The 18,502-nt window shown below is 29.9% G+C and overlaps 2 protein-coding genes across 3 annotated transcripts; one reads left to right on the forward strand and one right to left on the reverse strand.

The window, feature by feature from the left end:
- Positions 1-1,274: 1,274 nt before the first annotated feature.
- LOC107930745 (probable protein phosphatase 2C 38) lies at positions 1,275-5,318 on the reverse strand. 2 transcript variants are annotated; one of them, XM_016862465.2, is made up of 5 exons: positions 4,819-5,318; positions 3,813-4,303; positions 2,875-3,242; positions 2,011-2,247; positions 1,275-1,603 (listed from the first exon to the last, which is right to left on the reverse strand). In XM_016862465.2, exons 2-5 carry the CDS (start codon positions 4,135-4,137, stop codon positions 1,373-1,375), a joined length of 1,161 nt encoding a protein of 386 aa, XP_016717954.1. In that variant the 5' UTR covers positions 4,138-4,303; positions 4,819-5,318; the 3' UTR covers positions 1,275-1,372. The 2 variants fall into 2 exon arrangements, with proteins under 2 accessions (XP_016717954.1, XP_040959480.1); XM_041103546.1 differs by lacking the exon at positions 4,819-5,318 and having other exon boundaries at positions 2,875-3,256; positions 3,813-3,980.
- A 9,340-nt stretch (positions 5,319-14,658) lies between these two features.
- Positions 14,659-18,502, forward strand: LOC107930663 (deaminated glutathione amidase, chloroplastic/cytosolic). The gene is made up of 9 exons (XM_016862361.2): positions 14,659-14,991; positions 15,348-15,484; positions 16,072-16,197; positions 16,570-16,628; positions 16,907-17,019; positions 17,104-17,196; positions 17,304-17,406; positions 17,737-17,819; positions 18,263-18,502. Exons 1-9 carry the CDS (start codon positions 14,776-14,778, stop codon positions 18,302-18,304), a joined length of 972 nt encoding a protein of 323 aa, XP_016717850.1. The 5' UTR covers positions 14,659-14,775; the 3' UTR covers positions 18,305-18,502.

The raw sequence follows: 18,502 nt of genomic DNA on the forward strand, positions 1-18,502 counted from the left end.
CTTGAAATTAGGATTCTAAAATTATTTTAAAAACAAGTTAAATTTAGGGTTTAGCTTCATTGGATATTATACTACTCGTAATGTAGTCCTTAAAAAAGGCAGCGTCTAAAAAGCTAAAAAATTCCAATTTCGTCCTCTGCAGCTTTTTTCTTTATTCCTTTATCTTAAATTCTGGCATTAAACCTTTTTTGCAATATTAAAAAAATCAATTCGGATGTTAAAAAATTAAAAAGAATAAATTAATATTAATTAAAATTCATAAATATTTTTAATATATATTTAAAAAAATCAAAATGAGCAAAAATTCAAAATTTTTTATTAAAAAATAAAAAATTCTAACTATTTTGATTATATGTCACTTGTTGAATTTTCAATTTTTAATTCAACTGACCAGTTCGGTTTAGTTTTGTCAAAACATAAATCTCGATTTAGTAATTCCTTAGAATTCATCAAAAGCGAATGGAATTTGTAGATAAACCCTAGTTCAAAAAGAGTTACTAAGAATATTGAAAAACAAAGTCTGCAGAAAATAAAAATAGTGGTCGAACTAGCCATGCCATTGATTCGCTAATCTAACTGATCCAACCAGTTCGATTAGTCCATCCGTTTTATTCAATTAAATAAATTATTAAAAATTTATAAATAAAATAAAAAATCTAATTCAACAACTCAATTCAATCGGTCTATACTTAATTTCCAGATCAACTGATCTAATCCCTTTCTCTGAATCGATACCCAATTAATTTATAGTCCAACCTAACTGGTCCAATCCAATTCAAACAACCATAAAAAAACCAACTAATTTTCTAATATTCCCGAAACAAGAGCTCGAAGAAACACCGCAATATCGACCATGGTTCAGTGACTCGATCAGCACAGCAGTGCCTTTAACCAACTAAAGTTTCAAAGAGCTGAGAATATGAAAACCTTCTTAACTACTAAAAGGAGCCTACGTTTTATATTAACTTCTGCAACAATCCATATTGTGCATTCATCTGATATTGTCATTCGGGTTCGGATAAAAGCCGGATCTCCATAGAATTCGATGTTCGGAGATAAGACAAACCCAGAAGAGATAACATTTCTTGCACAAGCAATCGATAATACCATATATGTTAATGAAATTATATATTTTCAATTATCATGTATCAGTTAGCTGAGTGAACTTTCAGAGGAATTCTCTGAAAGGCACCCTCTAACTGGTAACTGAAATCTATCGATAGTTCTATTATGTATTTGTGTATACAAGTTGTTAAATTGCGTGACTATACATCGGGAAAAAAAAATCATTTCAATTTCTTCAAGGAAGTGTTTGTTAATACAAAAAGGAGATAATGGGGGAGCAAATGATAAAAGTTTAGGACTGGTCACACTAGCAAATGCCGTGTCCGGAGACTCCAACACCACCACGGATTGAAACCAAGGGTCCCTGCCAGTAGCTTTGGCTTATCAGATGGAAATCCAGAAACAAAACTATAACTGTTATATCGTCGTGAAAATGTCTCCTCACTCCACGGTCGATTTTTTTCAAGTCCGAGTATCTCATTTCTCTCTTCTTAGATGCTACGCGTAGAGCGGCTTTGACAAGCTTTCTAGCAATACCCTGTGTAGTAGGCATCTCTGATAAGTATATCCCGAAGCAATTCAATCATCAAAAGAAAGGTTACTTGGAAGTTACAAGAAAATTCAACATGGAACTCTAAAAAGACTAAAAAAGGCAAACCTTTAAAAATGTTATGTTTTAGTAAAATGTTAACAATTACATTAACTAAATAATGTCGATTTTACTTGGATTCGGATTTGAGTGTTCTAAAGGGTACGGTCTTACTAGGGTATGTTCATATTTTTCCAAGATTTTCACGTATCTGGATGGTCCTTGGAGGATCATATCCCGATGGTCTGGATATGCATCAGATATCAATTTCGGGCACCGGAACTTCAAGAAAAATGAAAAGTCGGAGCAATATAGTTCTAGTTTGACAAAAAGAGAATCACGAAAAGAAATCTTACATTTCGTGGACAGGTGTTGACGATATCAACTGCCTCTTGACTGCTAAGGTGCTCCCATAGACCATCTGATGCAAATATAAGAAACTGATCTTCAGGGTCAAGTTTCTGTACTAATGTTTCTGGCTCGGCACTAAGGATTGGCTTATCGAATGGTTCGGGAACTCTAAACTTCGGCAATAGAGGATCTCTGTTGAACTCCGCGCTCTTTAGATAAGCATCACCAATGGATCTCGAAATCTGTCACATAGCGAACCTTGGTTAACAGACTATAAGTTTGCACGTGCCTGTTGTGTAGATTGTGCTAATTCTCTTTGTTGGATTGATAGTAACTCAAATGGCAATTACCCTTAAAAGTTCCTAAAGCTGGTTCTCCAGGTGGAACTATTCAACGCATAAAATAAGCATGGGGACAATTCGGGCTTCTATGATGGTTTTTTATTTTATTTTATGAAAATAAGCATACAAATGGATAACAACTTGGGTACTAATGCTCCTATGGAAACTTCCAAATTCTGGAACCTAGAAATGAAAATGACTAACACTTGTATTGTTATTCTTCGAAACTTCATATTCAAAAGTCATAAGATTTGGAACGAGAAGGTAATCGACCAATTTTCATCAATTTTAAGTAGTTACTTCAACTCAAGAAAACAATTGTTTATAGAAGTAAACCTATGTTACTCAAACTTGGATGTGACTGTTGGACACAGGTATGTTTAAATTCTTTTCTAAGTTTCTCCACGTATTTGGTGAGTCCTTGGAGGGTCATATCCTGATAACCTTGTCCAAATATACGTTGGACACGGATACTTCAAGTAGAATGATGAGTTGGGAGTAACATAAATGAAAATGACAAAAAACTACCTGTATAATACCCTTCACACGCCATACTGTGTGCTTGAGGACCACAATTTGTGGATCATTGGGATGTAATGATCGTAACTCTTCCCGTACAGATTCAACACTTGCATTGTGCTCTGATGATAATGGAACTGCCTTGACCTCTTTATACGTATTATCCAATCTTCCTAAGACCACTCGAGAATCTCCCGCATTTGCAATATATAGCATTCCGCTACAAACTATTCCTACCAAACAACACGAACCGACAGAAGCCATATGCGGGTCATTTAGCCATTTCTTCCTCACAAGAGCAAGAAAATCCTCCTCAGTTGCCAAAAATGCTTTGTTGATTACATCTGCCGACATTCCACCATTCTCAGTTGTAAACTCTGCACCATAATAGCTGTCAAGTCAGTAAACATATGCATTAGCTATCGGAAATTGGAAACTTTAACCAGTCGAGCAGGAAATAATCATTTTTCTTGAAGTATCTGAGTTCGACATTTTCAAATACGGGGTATAGGGATATGACCTTCCAAGGAATGACTTGAGACTACAGAACAAACTCAAGAAAACATATGGATGACTTGACTTTTGAAACTCTAAAGAACTTTGCAGTGAGGTGGTAAGACTCAAGACTACAGCACAAACTTCAGGAACCTAAAGTTCAGAAATCCGAGTTCTAAGTTCCTGAATCCACACAAAAACTAAATTATCATCCTTTATGCGGAAAGAATAAAGTAGCACACGTTTTTTCGAAGATTACTCCCAACGTGTTCTACAATGTGCAATATCATCTCTATGTATGTCATCAATGGTAACAAAACCTGATTCCAAGTCAAGACTTTTAAAGACCACAATAAAAATATTACTAAATTACGAAGTTCCGGCTTTTTTATATATATGACTATCAAATACAAAGTTTCCGAATTCAGCATAGTGAAGAAAGAATAACATACTCTTGATATAGCCGAAAAGGTGTTCATTTATAAACCTAGCAGTAGCTGGACCACCATGACCATCGTAGATTCCCACAAATGTCCCATGAGGCCCCGATTCATATAAGCTCAATGGACCTGATTCGAGTTGGCTATGGTCTTCCAATAGATTGTTTGCTTGAATTACTGCCATTGAAAACTCACCGGTAACATGGTCTCCTAAATCTTTGTACCACAATAGTCCGTCAACCCTACCATTAGCATCATCACCTCCACTCGAATCTTCACCCTCGACGGAAGGTCTCCAGCAGGGCGGCATCATTCGCATTAATGATCCCGATATCATAGCTTACATATTCTACCCCAAATGACCCAACAACCAAGTTTTTGATAAAATCAATACCTAAAACTCTATTCACCCTAAGAATTCACCCCCGGTTTCTGCTCGATTTCCAAATCCACAATCGAAGATTTGGATTTCAATCACATAGATCAATGCAGACAACATTAATCTGCATAATTTCAATAAAAAGACATTATAAAACCTTCATTTTAACATGATAAATTCTACATAAACAGGCATTATTCACATAAATCCATCAACCTGTTTATGCTTTTGGGGATTATCTACATAAATTCAGACAATAAAAACTTTTTTCAGACAATCATCAATCTATGTCTTAAAAAAAAAAACATGAACTTGAAAGCCATGACAAAAACTCCACACTACCAATCTCTGCATGCATTAAAATGGAAAAACAATTCATTTTTACAACATCTATGGGCTTTAAACTGAGATTAAAATCCCATATTGTCACCTGTTTATATATATATATATAAACTTTGGAACAAAATTAGAAACTTTCAGACACCAATCAATCTGTAACATTAAAGCATTAAAAAATGACAAATTCCACATCGTGAATCTTTTACAAGCATTCAAATAGAAATTACAAAAAAGAAAATAGATAAACACCCATCACCTTAAAAACATCAAAAAAGAAACAGAGATATTCTTCTTACATACCTTATGAAACAATGAAGAAATTTTGCATATCTAAGAAGATTCAAAAAGACCCATCATTTTGTTTTAAGACAAAACAATGAAAAATAAGGTTGTAAGAAAGGTAGAGATTTAGAGAGAGATTTTGACAAAAGAATAATAATAAGAAGAGAAAAATTTAACAAAACAAAGCTTGTGTTTTGGAAACCACCATAATAAGGTGGCTTTTTTTTTCCTCTCTCTCTCTCTCTCTCTCTTTTCTGTGGGTTTTTGGGTTATGGTTTTTGGTTGGATTTCTGTTATTTTTCAATTTTAATTTTATAATAATCCATTGGTTGAAGGGGGGTTTTGACTTTGGACCTGTTTGGCTTCAACAATGAACAAACCAACAATTTAGGCAAGTTTTACTCATCTCTCTTTCTCCTGCTTTTAGCAAACAACTGCAATTTATATCAACTTTCTCCCTTTTGCCTTGCCTTGCTCTTTTCCAGTATTATTTCTAATTTTTCTTCATGATTTGGTGCATCCTATGTGTCTTTTTTTGTTTCCTTTTTATTTTAGGTTAAAGTATCCCATAAGCTTTCCTACTTTTTAAAATTTTAGAATTTGGTCCTTGTATTTTTATTTTCAATAATTTAATTTTTTTTTTAATTTTTAAAATTCATGTCTAATTATTAACCTTGTTAAAAGAATTTGTTAAATTTATTGGTTTAACATTTTGAAATTAAACAAAAAAATACTCACTTGGCATTGGTAGCAATGTAATTCAAAATTTTGGTTGTGTAATAAACCTGAATTTAATAAAAAATTATTAAATGTTAACATTGGACCTTAATTCTGAAACCTAAAAAGTAATGGGACTAAATTCTAAAATTTTGAAAAATATAAAGACTTATGGCATATTTTAAGCTTTTCTTTTATCGGATATTTATATAAACTTCTTAAACTAAAGACAAAGAATGTCAATTGAAAACTTAAATGTAAGTCCTTTATTGTTACATTTGTGGGCTCACAATGTTGTAAAAATTAGATCAGTGGACGAATTGGTCAGACTATCGACTTTTAATTTAATCGGTTGAACTGTTAATTCAATAATAATTAAATAAAAAATCATAACAAGTTAAATTGTCGATTTTTTTTATCATGGTTTGTTTTTTACCGGTTCACAGTGATTTGTTCTATTGTCGGTTTTATACCACAGTTTGAACCAACTATTTTTTATTTAACTGATCAATCCAATTCAATTTTGATAATTGTCCTTATTTGGATTCATAACTGCTCTTTCTAATAATGTCGTCTCCAAAATTGAAACATGTATGATTTCCTTAGAAGTACTTAACATATTGTATAAATTTTAATATCATCAAATTTTGATTGCAAAATAGTTATTTTCCCCTAATAAATAAAAAAGCTAAGACTCTTGATTTAACCTATCAACTAACATTTTCCAACTTTAGTATTTTAGCTGTGTTTTTGAGTTACTCTATAATTAAAAGAAGGTCAAATTATTAAAATAGTCAATTTTATTTGATTCGGGTTACATTTTAATTATTTATGTTTGAAATGTTATGTTTTAGTCACTTATGTTATCGTGTTGTAACATTTTAGTCACTGAGTCATTAATTATCATTAACAGTATAATGAAAAGCTGACATGGCACATTAAATCATCATTTTAAATGAAAATTTTAGGTTAGATTCTACAATTGGTCCCTATAATTTTGTTTCATTTTTAACAATTTTTTTTCCTTTTATATTCTTTTACCCTTTTTTTTCTTTATTTTTCATTTTCTCCTGTTTCTCCCTTTGTTTTCCTCCTTTCTTCATTTATTTTAACGTAGTTTTTCTATGTTTTTCATTTATTAAAACTAGTCCACAAGCTTGCCTCACTCGAAAAAATTAAACTGTTCAAAAAAATATAAAAGTATAGGGACTAGTTTTAACAAATGACAAACGTAGGAAAATTACGTTAAAAGAAATGGAGAAGGGAGGAAAACAGAGGGAAGAGCAGAAGAGAATGAAAAATAAAGGAAAAAAAAGTTACAATAACATATATGAAAAAAAATTAAATTGCGTAAAATGAAAAAAATGGGGACCCATTGATAAATTAACCTAAAATTTTTGTTTGAAATGATGATTTAATGTGCCACGTCAGCAGCTTACTGTTACACCGTTAACGAAAATTAACAGCTCAATGACTAAAATGTTATAACGTGATAACGTAAATAACTAAAACATAATATTTCAAACATAAGTGACTAAAATGTAACTTAAGGTAAACAAAAGTCACTATTTTAATAATGTACCCTTAAATTTAAGAAACTATGACAACTATTTTTAAAACAAAATAAGACAAAAATAATAATATTCAGGAGTAAAATCGTAGCTTAAATCGAATAAAAACTATGGCTTTATTTTAGTAAAATTATCAGAACTTATGTAAATTTGATCCCTACTCTTTTTTTTTTTTGCATAATTATAAAATTATTAAAAAAATACTAAAAACTGTTTAAATATTTTAAAAATACATAAAACATAGATTTTTCTTTTAAGTACAAGAACATGCAATTTGAAGTATTTCTATGTATAAGTCGATAAAATAAACGAAAATTAAAAATTCATATATATATTTGAACAATTTCATTATAGATTCTGATTATATCTATTTTTTTACACAAGGCTTAAAACTACTCAAATCCCTCCCCAACCCATAAATAGCTCCTTCCAACCCTCGTCCTATTGTATTAGCAACAATAACTATATCAATCGAGTTAAGACTCAATCAGCAAAAAATCATATATATATATACAAATAAAGAACTCAACTAATTCGAGGATTTTCTTCTTCTTTTCCTTTTTTAAGGTTTCGTAATCCCATTGTTGTGTGTTCTGCAAATATAAGACCTTCATGGGTTAACCTAAAAGAAGAAAAGGAGTGCATAAGTTACTGAGTGTATACCACTTTCGACAAATTGGGGATTAAGTTGAATTGACTTTGGGTTTTTCTATATCAAAAAACAGATTTCAATGCAATCATTTCATTTAAGAAGCAACTTCATACAAACGTCATATATATATATAATTCGAAACTATAGGGAGTTAGTATAATCCGATTAGAGAATATGAGCTAATCCTATAATTGTATGTATATTACAAGACTAATAATTGAATTTAACTAAATAGATTTAATTGATGCTAGTTTGATCCGTACTAAATTTCAAATTTTGGAAAGTACAATAACTAAAATTGAGCAATTCAAAAAGTATAAAGACTAAATTTAATCAAATTAAAGTATGAAGACCTAATCCACAACTTTCACAAAATATAGGGATTAATAGTATAATTTAACAAAAAAATTTAGATCAATGGAAATTGATCTACTTCGAGTGTTTTTTTTTTACATTTTTATCTCTTTTTTTTTTTAAAAAATTTAGGTATTTTTATTTTAGAAAATATTTGTTACATTCGAATTAAATTTACAAATTCCACAAGGGTTGGAAGTGGTGACAAACGTATATAAGATATATATATAGTGAAAAATTAACAAAAACAAATATATATCAAATAATTGAGACTCGCGAGAAGATTATGACTACACCTGATAATGGGCCAAACCGCAAAGGTTTATCTAAAAAGTGTAAGGGTTTAGATAAAAATATATGCACAAAAAATGGGCTTTGACAAAAATAAGACTCATTTATTAATCGGGTCGAGCCTCGGGTAAGCTTTTTTTTTGCCTAGGCCCAGCCCAAATTTGGAAAAAGAAAAAATTGTTACTGTTTTGTTATTATTTTTCCACTATTTTGTTGTAATTTCACTGTTATATTGCTACTATTTTGTTGTTATTGTTTGGATATTGTGTAATTCTTATTTTATTGTTAATTTTGCTACTATTCTAGAGGCATTTGCTTGTTAAGTTGCACATATCTATCTTAGTATTATTTAAATATAAAGATTTTTTTGAATTTATTTTTAATTTGTTGAGAAACATTTATTTTAATGTTTTTAGTGCATTTGATGTATTATTTTTTTAAAATTTATTTTTAAATAAAAATAATATAAAAAATTTAATATGGGCAGGCTGGGCTCGGCTTTTAGCTTTTTTATCTGGGTTAGGCTTGGACAAAATTTTAGGTCTATTTTAGCCCTTCAAAGTATTAGCATTTGGCCTTTAAACTTTATAAAAAAATCATTTTAGCTCTTAAATTTACGTTGTTTGTCAAATTACCCCAAAATAAACAGAAACATTAACATTTGTTAACTTTGCTGATGTGGTCCACATCAACAATTACTTAATTATTTAAAATTTAAAATTTTAAAAAATATATTTAAAAAATTAAAAAGGCATACAAAAGTTTTTTTTTTTAATTTGAAAATAATTAATTGCTCACGTGGTCAGTAAAGTTAATAAACCTTAACTTTTTCATCCATATTTAGTTGATTTGACAAATAATACAAATTTAAAAGATAAAAGCGACGAAATTTTAAATAGAAAGTGAAAATAACTTTTCTTATAAAATTAAAGGATCAAAAAAGTTACTCTGCCAATTAATAATTACTCTTTTTTTTTTGTGAATTACAATAGTAAAAAAAAACCTTAACAGCAACACAGTAAGTACAACTTAAACTTAGACCATATCTGATATAGTAAACACCATACCATCATCAAGCCAAGATGCGAGTTAATAATTACCTACTTTACTAAAAATAAAGATCTCCAATTACGATACATAATTGTAAGATTACTTTTCCTTTATTTCCATTAATCATTGCCATGCACTCATGATTGTTACCATTCGGGGCTACGGCCACAACGGGTCGTAGAATGAACCATGTGCTATCATCATCATCATCATTTTCTCGTGCTTTTATAAAATTAATTTTAATAAATTCCATTTTTTGTCGTCCAAGTATGAAAAATTATAAATTAATTATTTAACTATTTAATTTTGTCTTTTGTGGCACCAGCTTGCTAACATTAATAACTTTTAAAATTTATATAATAGTAACTTTAACCCTCAATATTTATACATTGTATCAATTTAGTCTTGATTCTAGAAAATCTAACCCCCTACGTTTACATGTTATGTAATTTGATATTTTTCTACTGGTTTGTTTTATTTGTGACCCTTTCATCTAAAAAAACAGATTTATTAGCTAAATTTGATTGATATATATATATAAATAAAAACACCTAAAAATCTAATATAACAATTTTCATATTTTTTTTATTCTTTTAAAATTTAACCCTCGATATCACAAAAAAAATAAATCTACGAAAACCGACTAAATTACACCATGTGTAATTTTTTTAGAATAAAGACTAAATTAATATAATTTATAAATGTTGAGAGTTAAAATTACTATTATGTAAATTTTAAAAACTACCGACATTAATCAACTAGTGACAAAAAATATTACTAATAACTGGGTAATTACTATTGCATTTTAATTTTATTTCACCAATGAAACAATTATCCAATAATCATTTTTAAAAGCACATAGTAAAGAAATTAATAATTATGGAGAATTCACTTTTAATCATATTAGTTTATCCTAAATCACCTAACCTCATTATGACATTTTGGAACTTAATACCCAACTTGTATTTGCCAACTTTAATGAATCAATTTATATATAATGTTATAAGTTGTTTAATCTTTTACCTTTACTACCACCTAGACTTATTTATGGGTTAGGTTATTCGTCTAATTTCGAAGGTTTGTCTGAAATTTAGGAGGATTTAGGTAAAAATATTAGGCCCAAAAAATAAGTTTGGACAAAAAAATTTGGCCCGTTTAAAATATGGACCGAACTTAGACAAACATAAAATATGTTAACATCATGCTTAGGTCCAGCCCAACCCGACCCATGAGCACATCTACTATCACCTAGACCAATTATCAAAGTATTATATTTACTTTAGAGGTGCTCATGGACCGAGCCAGGCCTAAGCATTATATTAAATATATTTATGATTACCCAAATTTGACCCAACCCGAAATATGTGCTTAAAATTTTGCCTAAACTCACCCATATTTGTAAAACACTTATCCAAGCCCATTTTAGGCTCGCCCATATTATTTTTAAATTTTTTTAAAAAATATTTATATTATATTATTTTAATATTTAACAATTATATACATTTTTTTATTTATTGAATTTTTTATATAGCCATCTTAACATTATTTTAATGTTTACATTAGAGTAGTATTACATATTTAGGATAGGTTTTTTTTAATATGTTCTAAATTACATAATATATAAAAACAATATAATATAAAGTATTATAAACTTAAAAACAAGCTAGGCTGGGCTCGGGACTTGAATGTTTAAGCCTGAGCCCGACCCATATTTTGCACGAGCATAATTTTTTTGCCCAACTCCATTTTTTAGACTTACTATTTTTACTCAAACCTTCCCAAATTTCGGGCGAACCTTTGGACTTTGACATATAGTCCGACCCTTGGATAGGACTAAATTACTTTGCCAAATTACTATGTATATTTTGTTGCCTTACAATTTTATACTCAAATTACCATACATTAGCAAATCTTATCATTAAAACCATTTATCACCAAAATCACTAACATCTAATTACCTTATTAATGCACCTTCTATCACTTAGTGATTAATGATAATAAGTACTAAATCCATTACCCTTTTTATCATCAATCATCTTTCCACTCTCTTTTTCTAACTTTTTGAAAAGCTCTTATTTACTGGTTTTCATCATTTTGTTCCTAATTATTATTTGTTTAATATAGTAAAATTTATAATCAATATTTTTATCAAAAACAGTAACTAATCCTCTTTAACTTTGAATATTAATGATTTAATCAAAGGTTAAACTATGTTATAAGTCTTTATACTTTTCGTAAATTTGGAATTTAGTTTCTATACTTTTATTTTTAAGAATTTAGTCCGTTTATTTTTCAAATCTCAAAGTTCAGGTTAAACTGTTAACACTGCAAAAATTTTTTTTTGTATTAAAATTCATTACAATATTATTTTTTAGTTACATTGCTACTAAGTGAATATTAATTTTTTTTAATTCTAAAATGTCGCACCAATAAATTTTACAGTATTAATAATTGGACATGAATTTTAAAATCTAAAAAAATAGAGAGAGATTAAATTATTAAAAATAAAATTATAAGAATTAAATTCTAAATTTATAAGAAGTATAAGGACTAATAGTATATTTTAACCTTTAATCAAACATGGAATACCTATAACTTACCCTCTTTGGTTTTAGCTTCTCTTGTTTAGACAATAATATTAAGTCTAAAAAATAAGTTTAAAGCCTAAGCTTCGTTTTACCCGGCTTATTTTTTATATTTGTAATATATTATAGGAAATTATATATTGTTTGTCGAGTTTTTTAAACTCTAAAATCGGGTTTAAGGTATAACAAATGTGTTGTAGAGGCGTAGTAAAATAAAATAAATAAATATATAAATAAATGTGACATTGGTCACATGCTTAATCTATTTGTGGAGTCTAAAAAATTCTACAAACAGTGTATGAAATAGTTACCCTATATTATATCATAATATTTTTATATATTATTTAATTTATAATACATAAAATTTATATTAATCTATAATATTATAGTGTAATAATTAAAAATGTTACTATGCTTATGTATAAAATTTTAATAAATGAAGAAAAAATAAATGTATTAAATATTAAATATTAAATATTAAATTAAAAACAATATAAATATTTTTTTAAATAGTATAAGTATGTCTAAAATGTACTTAGATTACTCATTTTTAAATACATATAAATCTAAACAAAAATTTAAACTTATATTTAAATGATTTAATCCTTTTTACCGTATTTCATAAAATTATGGTATAATGATTTATTTGACCCTCAAACTTTATAAATTATGGCTATTCATTTAATTTTTTCGTCTCTTTTAATTATGAACTTACGTTTTTCTTATTTTATCAAATCACCCCAAAATAAATTAGGGTGACATGTTATTCACGTGGCGATCTACGTGTATGTCACATCAGTAAATTTAACAAACAATAAATTTTTTATCAATTTTGGGGTAATTTGACAAAAAATACAAGTCTAAGGGTTAAAGGAGACAATAAATTAAATGAAGAACTAAAATGATTTTTTTATAAAGTTAGAAGGCTAAAAAAGCCATTATACCTAAAATTATTCACATACAAGTCTCTCTACCATTTTCTCACCATTAATTATACCATCTCAAGATACTTAATTTAAGCATAAATATTTTGGAATTTATTATTTACCTTGAAATTTATCATCATGTTTCAGAATTTTACTATTACTGTTATCAAAATTTTGAAGGCCTTACACTTTGGTTTTCTATTTTTAATTTTTAACTTAACCTGTTAAATTTATTAATTAAATAAAATGTTAGTATAAATATTCTATGAAATATCAAGTTGATAGGAAAAATTATTCAATCCACTACCAATAGTACGTGCTTTTTAAACTCCATAAGCAGGTTAAGGGTTTGATATACTATAAAGGATAAGAGTTTGACAAATATATTATAAGGCGTAGTAAAAGTTAAAAAAATATTAATTACATAAATAAAAGTGATACTTGTCGCACCTTCAATAGGGACGTAGCTAGGGGAGGCTGGCAATGGCCCCGACTCCCCCTAAAATGGAAAATTTTCTATTAGGTCTTTTAAAATTTTTAAAAATTTAAATTAGTAAAGATAAATTTGCACTTTGGCCTCCTAAAAATGATAAAAAAAATTGGTTTAATATTTTAAAATTTATAAAGATATAGGCTATTCAAATGGTGGAATTGCATTTTAACTATCATAAAAAGTACAATTTAATTTCTGCCCCCTAAAAAACTTTTCTAGCTTTGCCCTTGACCTTCAACCCGCTTGTGGAGTCTAAAACACTCCACTGGACGTGTATCAAATAATTACCAATTACATAGATAATAATATGTTTGTTACATAAAATTTTAAAAATAATAATATCTTAATAAATTTAATATTGCCACTTACATAGGACTAAAATTTGAAATTTTTAAAAATTATAAAAACAAAAAATATTGAATCAAAATATAAAGATTAGGTCACATTCTTCTATTAGTCTCTAAACTTTGCATAGGGTGTGGATTTAGTACTACTTTAATTTAATTAGTTTTAGTCCCCATGTTTTTGAATTAGTCAAGTTTAATCTCTATACTTTTCAAACTTTGAAATTTTAATCTTGACCAAACAGTAGCAGTAAAATCTATTTCGTTAAATTTTGTTACTAGTCCTATACTATACGTAAAGTTGTAGATTTAATCCATATTTTTCAATTGGATTGTTTTTAGTTACTATATTTTTCAGATTTCAAATTTTTAGTATTAATGCAAACGGCACTCGTTGAACCGATTAACAATATTTTTAAGTAATATGTGAAAATAGCAAGCTGACATAATATTATATATGTATAATACGTTTGCCGCATCAAAATTTGAAAATAGCGTAACTTAACTTAATGAATTTAATAACTATCATTTGGCTATTACTAAAATATTAAAATTTGAAAGTACAGAAATTGAAAATGATAAAATTAAAATACAGAGAGTAACTTCACAACTTACACATAATTTAACCTAAAGACTAAAATCGTAACTAGACTTGTTCATGGGTTGGATAACCCGTCTGGCTCGGTTAGCCCGACTTAACTTAGATCTTACTTGAATAAAGATTTTTATGTCTCAACTCAATTCAAATTCAATTTAAATAATAAAAAATAATTTTTAATTTAAATTTAAGTATAAAATATTAATATAAAAATACATATTTAATATTTTATTATTTTCTGAACAATAATACTTAATGTGGGTAGATGACTCGACCCGATCCGACCCGGCATTAGCAGCTCTAACCGCAACTTTGACTATTAACAAAACCTAAAAAGAAAATTTACCTTTTTAAGTTTTGATGATAATTGTCGGATTCAAAAAAAAAAAAATCTATGTTAAATTGCTGTCTCCATTTCTGTCTCAACGGCGCTCGTCTTCCTCGTCCGCTCAGATCAAGCCTCGTCAACTCGTACTCTAACTTTTCAGCGGTCCGGTCAAGCGCCGACTCAGCCATGGCAGCACTCAACTCAGTCCGAGTAGCCGCGGTTCAGATGACCTCCGTCAACGATCTCGCCTCCAATTTCTCCACTTGTTCTCGCCTCGTCAAAGTAAAAACATTACCTTCATTTTTAGCATCATTTAATCTGAATTTGATGATGAAAATTTATATTTTTTTTCGTTGATCAACCCCGAAAAAGAAACGGATTTGAATTCAAGATTTTTTTTAAAAAAAAAGGACATTTGAGAATCACTTATTCGCCCATTTGAAGAAATTAGGGATTTAATTAAAATTTTAAAGAAATTAGTATTAATTTGCTCATTTTTATCAAAAGCATTAATTTAGTTATTGATAATTACAATTACTTTATAGTTTATATTCACCTTTAAAGAAGCAAAAAATGTAAATTAGTATAGGTATTGATGTTTAAATATATAATATTTGTGGGTTTGTTTAATTTTGAAGGAAGCAGCTTCAGCTGGGGCAAAAATGATTTGTTTCCCTGAAAGTTTCTCCTTTCTGGGTCCCAAGTCTGAGGATAGTCTTTTGGTTGCAGAAGCTTTAGATGGACCAATTATGCAAAAATATTGCTCTTTAGCAAGGTGCTAATTTTGATTGTTCTTATTTTCCTTGGTTTGTTTCATTGTATATACCGTTATTTTATTTTATTTTTTTAGCTTATGTTACTCGGATTCAGGTGAGGGTTGGATATGGGTATATGACCAATATAAGTTTACTCATTTTCTGAAAACAATATATATATACATGGAGAATCATACCTTTATACTCGTGTTTGGATATGTCTAGAACACATGAACTTTTCGAATAATGAAAAGTCCAAGTAATGTTAGCTATGTTGCTCGTTCTTTGTTTTTCTTGAAGTACTAGAGCTATATAGGAATTAAGACATATACTTGTATCCAACACTAATACCCGAGTTTGAGTAACATTTCATAGCGTTTAGCAGTTCGTCACTGTTTGCTTACTGATTACACTTTAGATTAATGTTATTGCTTCTTGAGAGAAGGAAAAAAGAAAGAATCAATGAATCGTTGTTGCCAATAGGATCCCTCTTCACTTCTTTTAATTTCATCTAATGACTTTGATTGGGTTATGGTATCGGTATCTGCACGTAATGAACATGTTTGAGTTATTGAGATTGACCTTTACATGGACTTTATGAATGCAGAGAATATAGCATTTGGTTGTCCCTTGGAGGTTTCCAAGAGAAAGGACATGATGCACACTTGCGAAACACGCATGTTATAGTTGATGATGCTGGCAACATTAGAAGCACTTACAGTAAGATACACTTGTAAGATGCTTAAATTTCTGAGTTATAATGTTATTTTTCTTTATTTTAAACTGGTCGACTTAGAAAATTTACCGAGTTAGAAAAGGCTTCCGTGATTCATTGGCTATTGAAATGAAAATAACGTGTTTGACATTGTTTCAGAGTGACGTGGTCTGCATGCATATCTTATTAAGTAGGCTTTCTTTAATTTGATATGAAATATTTCTCCTGTTGGCTATTGAAATGAAAATAACGTGTTTGACATTGTTTCAGAGTGAAGTGGTTTGCATGCATATCTTATTAAGTAGGCTTTCTTTAATTTGATATGAAATATTTCTCCTGTTATCTTGTTAATCCGGGTTTATTGACGTGATACTTTCGGTACATTGGAAGGTTTGATGTGGATGTTCCTGGAGGATCAACATACAGGGAAAGCAGCTTTACTGAACCAGGTGATCTTCTCATATTGTTTTACACTATTGGTCTGGTCTGATTTTTTATTCCGTAATTCTTGCTACGGCTTGAGTGTATAACTGATTCAATCGATTTGTCTTGTGATATCTTGTAAAACCCCCAAAAGGGTATACAAATAATTTTGCTTAAAATACGACAATAGCATGTTCCTGCACTACGAATGTATGCAATGCAAGTAGAACAAGCCATTTGCATTTGCAAGAGAAGGCTCTTTCTTAAGCTATATCTAATTAATCTTAAATTTCCGTGTTTCTAGGGAAGGATATTGCTGCAGTAGACAGTCCTATTGGACGTTTGGGATTGACGATCTGCTATGATTTGAGATTCCCAGAAATTTACCAGCAGTTACGGTTCAATCATGATGCACAGGTACGTTCAGACCTCACATTGTACACCTTCCAGTATGGTTGTTTTCCATGTCAATAAAATTTCTCCGTGGAATATGTTTTATAGGTCATATTGGTACCTTCAGCTTTTACCCCGGTTACTGGTCAGGCACATTGGGAGATTCTTCTTCGTGCTCGTGCAATCGAGACTCAGTGTTACGTATGGAATCCATTTCCTTTTTCCACCATACTTTTTGTTAAATCTGTTTCTCTATATTGATAAATTTAGTTCATTGATGAGCCAATCTGCCAAGAATTCATTATTAGGTCATTGCTTCTGCTCAAGCTGGAAAGCACAACAAGACAAGAGAAAGCTACGGTGACACACTAATAATTGATCCATGGGGCACAGTAGTTGGCCGATTACCAGGTTAGATGGAGTTTCCCTTTTGGTAATTGAACTCTTGTGTGGTTATTTCTTATGTTACACGACATCAGGTATGATTATCGGATATGGTTATGTGTCCGATATGGGTATATTCAATTTTTTTTAGTTTCTTCATGTATTTGGAGTGGTCTTGGAGGGTTATATCTTCATACCTATATTGGAAAATATTTTGAATTTGGAACAAGTAGTCCCTCTCCTCCTGCAGGAACAGAATGTTAACTTAGTAATGAATTGAATTTCTTTCCATTACTTCGGTGCTCATAGTTGCAGTTTAAGTGACATTAGAATCCTCATTTTTTTTTCCTGTTTCAGATCGATTATCAACTGGTATCACCGTAGCTGATATCGATTTGTCTTTGATAGATTCAGTGAGGAAAAAGATGCCAATTGCAGAGGTTAATTCCTAACTATTTCTTCAAGGCTACCTTAGACATCGCATGTTGTTTATCTGAAACATAAAATAGATCTAGTATCGTCCTTTTTGGGTGTTGTCGAAAAACCGACGGACACTGAAGGTTTTGTCCTCCGGCTCTAAAGAGAGCCCAGGGATGCCTCTTGAAGCCGCTATAAAGCATGAATCATACCATTGAAGAATCAACCGTGGTGGAAATCGAACCCCTGATCTCTACATCCTATAGGTCTGGGGTTCAATCCATGCCTTGCCCTCTTCAACGCCATGGGTTTCCACCATGCATCAATTCTTCAGTGGAGTGGTCTCTACACTAGAGAGGCTTCCAGAGGCATCCCTAGACAAAACCTTGAAGGTTTGTCGGTTCTTTCCCCCTAAAAACGGTTAATTCCTGTAAATCTCATTATACTGTTATAATTAATCATCCAGCAACGGAAACCATTTGACTTCTGGAGACCTGCATCCTTATAGTTCTCGAAGATGATGGCCTGTTACCTTCATTCATATATGTAAGTCAAAGCCACTTTGAATCCCTAATGCACACTCAAAGGAAGGCATGTTAGTTGATTAATAAGGATAGTTCTTACAGCTCTCTTGCGTCACTGTATCATTTGGATTCTGTTATGTAATAAACATGCATGAAAAGCTTTAAAGCAAACCTTGTCAATA

Source organism: Gossypium hirsutum, chromosome D10, assembly GCF_007990345.1.
Source record: "Gossypium hirsutum isolate 1008001.06 chromosome D10, Gossypium_hirsutum_v2.1, whole genome shotgun sequence".
Lineage (NCBI taxonomy): Eukaryota > Viridiplantae > Streptophyta > Magnoliopsida > Malvales > Malvaceae > Gossypium > Gossypium hirsutum.

Excerpts from the sequence above, each read along its gene's own strand:
- LOC107930745 (XM_016862465.2), bottom strand. The coding sequence starts at position 4,137 with ATGATATCGGGATCATTAATGCGAATGATGCCGCCCTGCTGGAGACCT. Across the intron at positions 3,243-3,812 it reads CCTTTTCGGCTATATCAAGA|AGTTTACAACTGAGAATGGT; the intron begins GTATGTTATTCT and ends ATTATGGTGCAG. Across the intron at positions 2,248-2,874 it reads GTGTGAAGGGTATTATACAG|ATTTCGAGATCCATTGGTGA; the intron begins GTAGTTTTTTGT and ends GCTATGTGACAG.
- LOC107930663 (XM_016862361.2), top strand. The coding sequence starts at position 14,776 with ATGTTAAATTGCTGTCTCCATTTCTGTCTCAACGGCGCTCGTCTTCCT. Across the intron at positions 14,992-15,347 it reads CTTGTTCTCGCCTCGTCAAA|GAAGCAGCTTCAGCTGGGGC; the intron begins GTAAAAACATTA and ends TTAATTTTGAAG. Across the intron at positions 16,198-16,569 it reads ACTTACAGTAAGATACACTT|GTTTGATGTGGATGTTCCTG; the intron begins GTAAGATGCTTA and ends GTACATTGGAAG.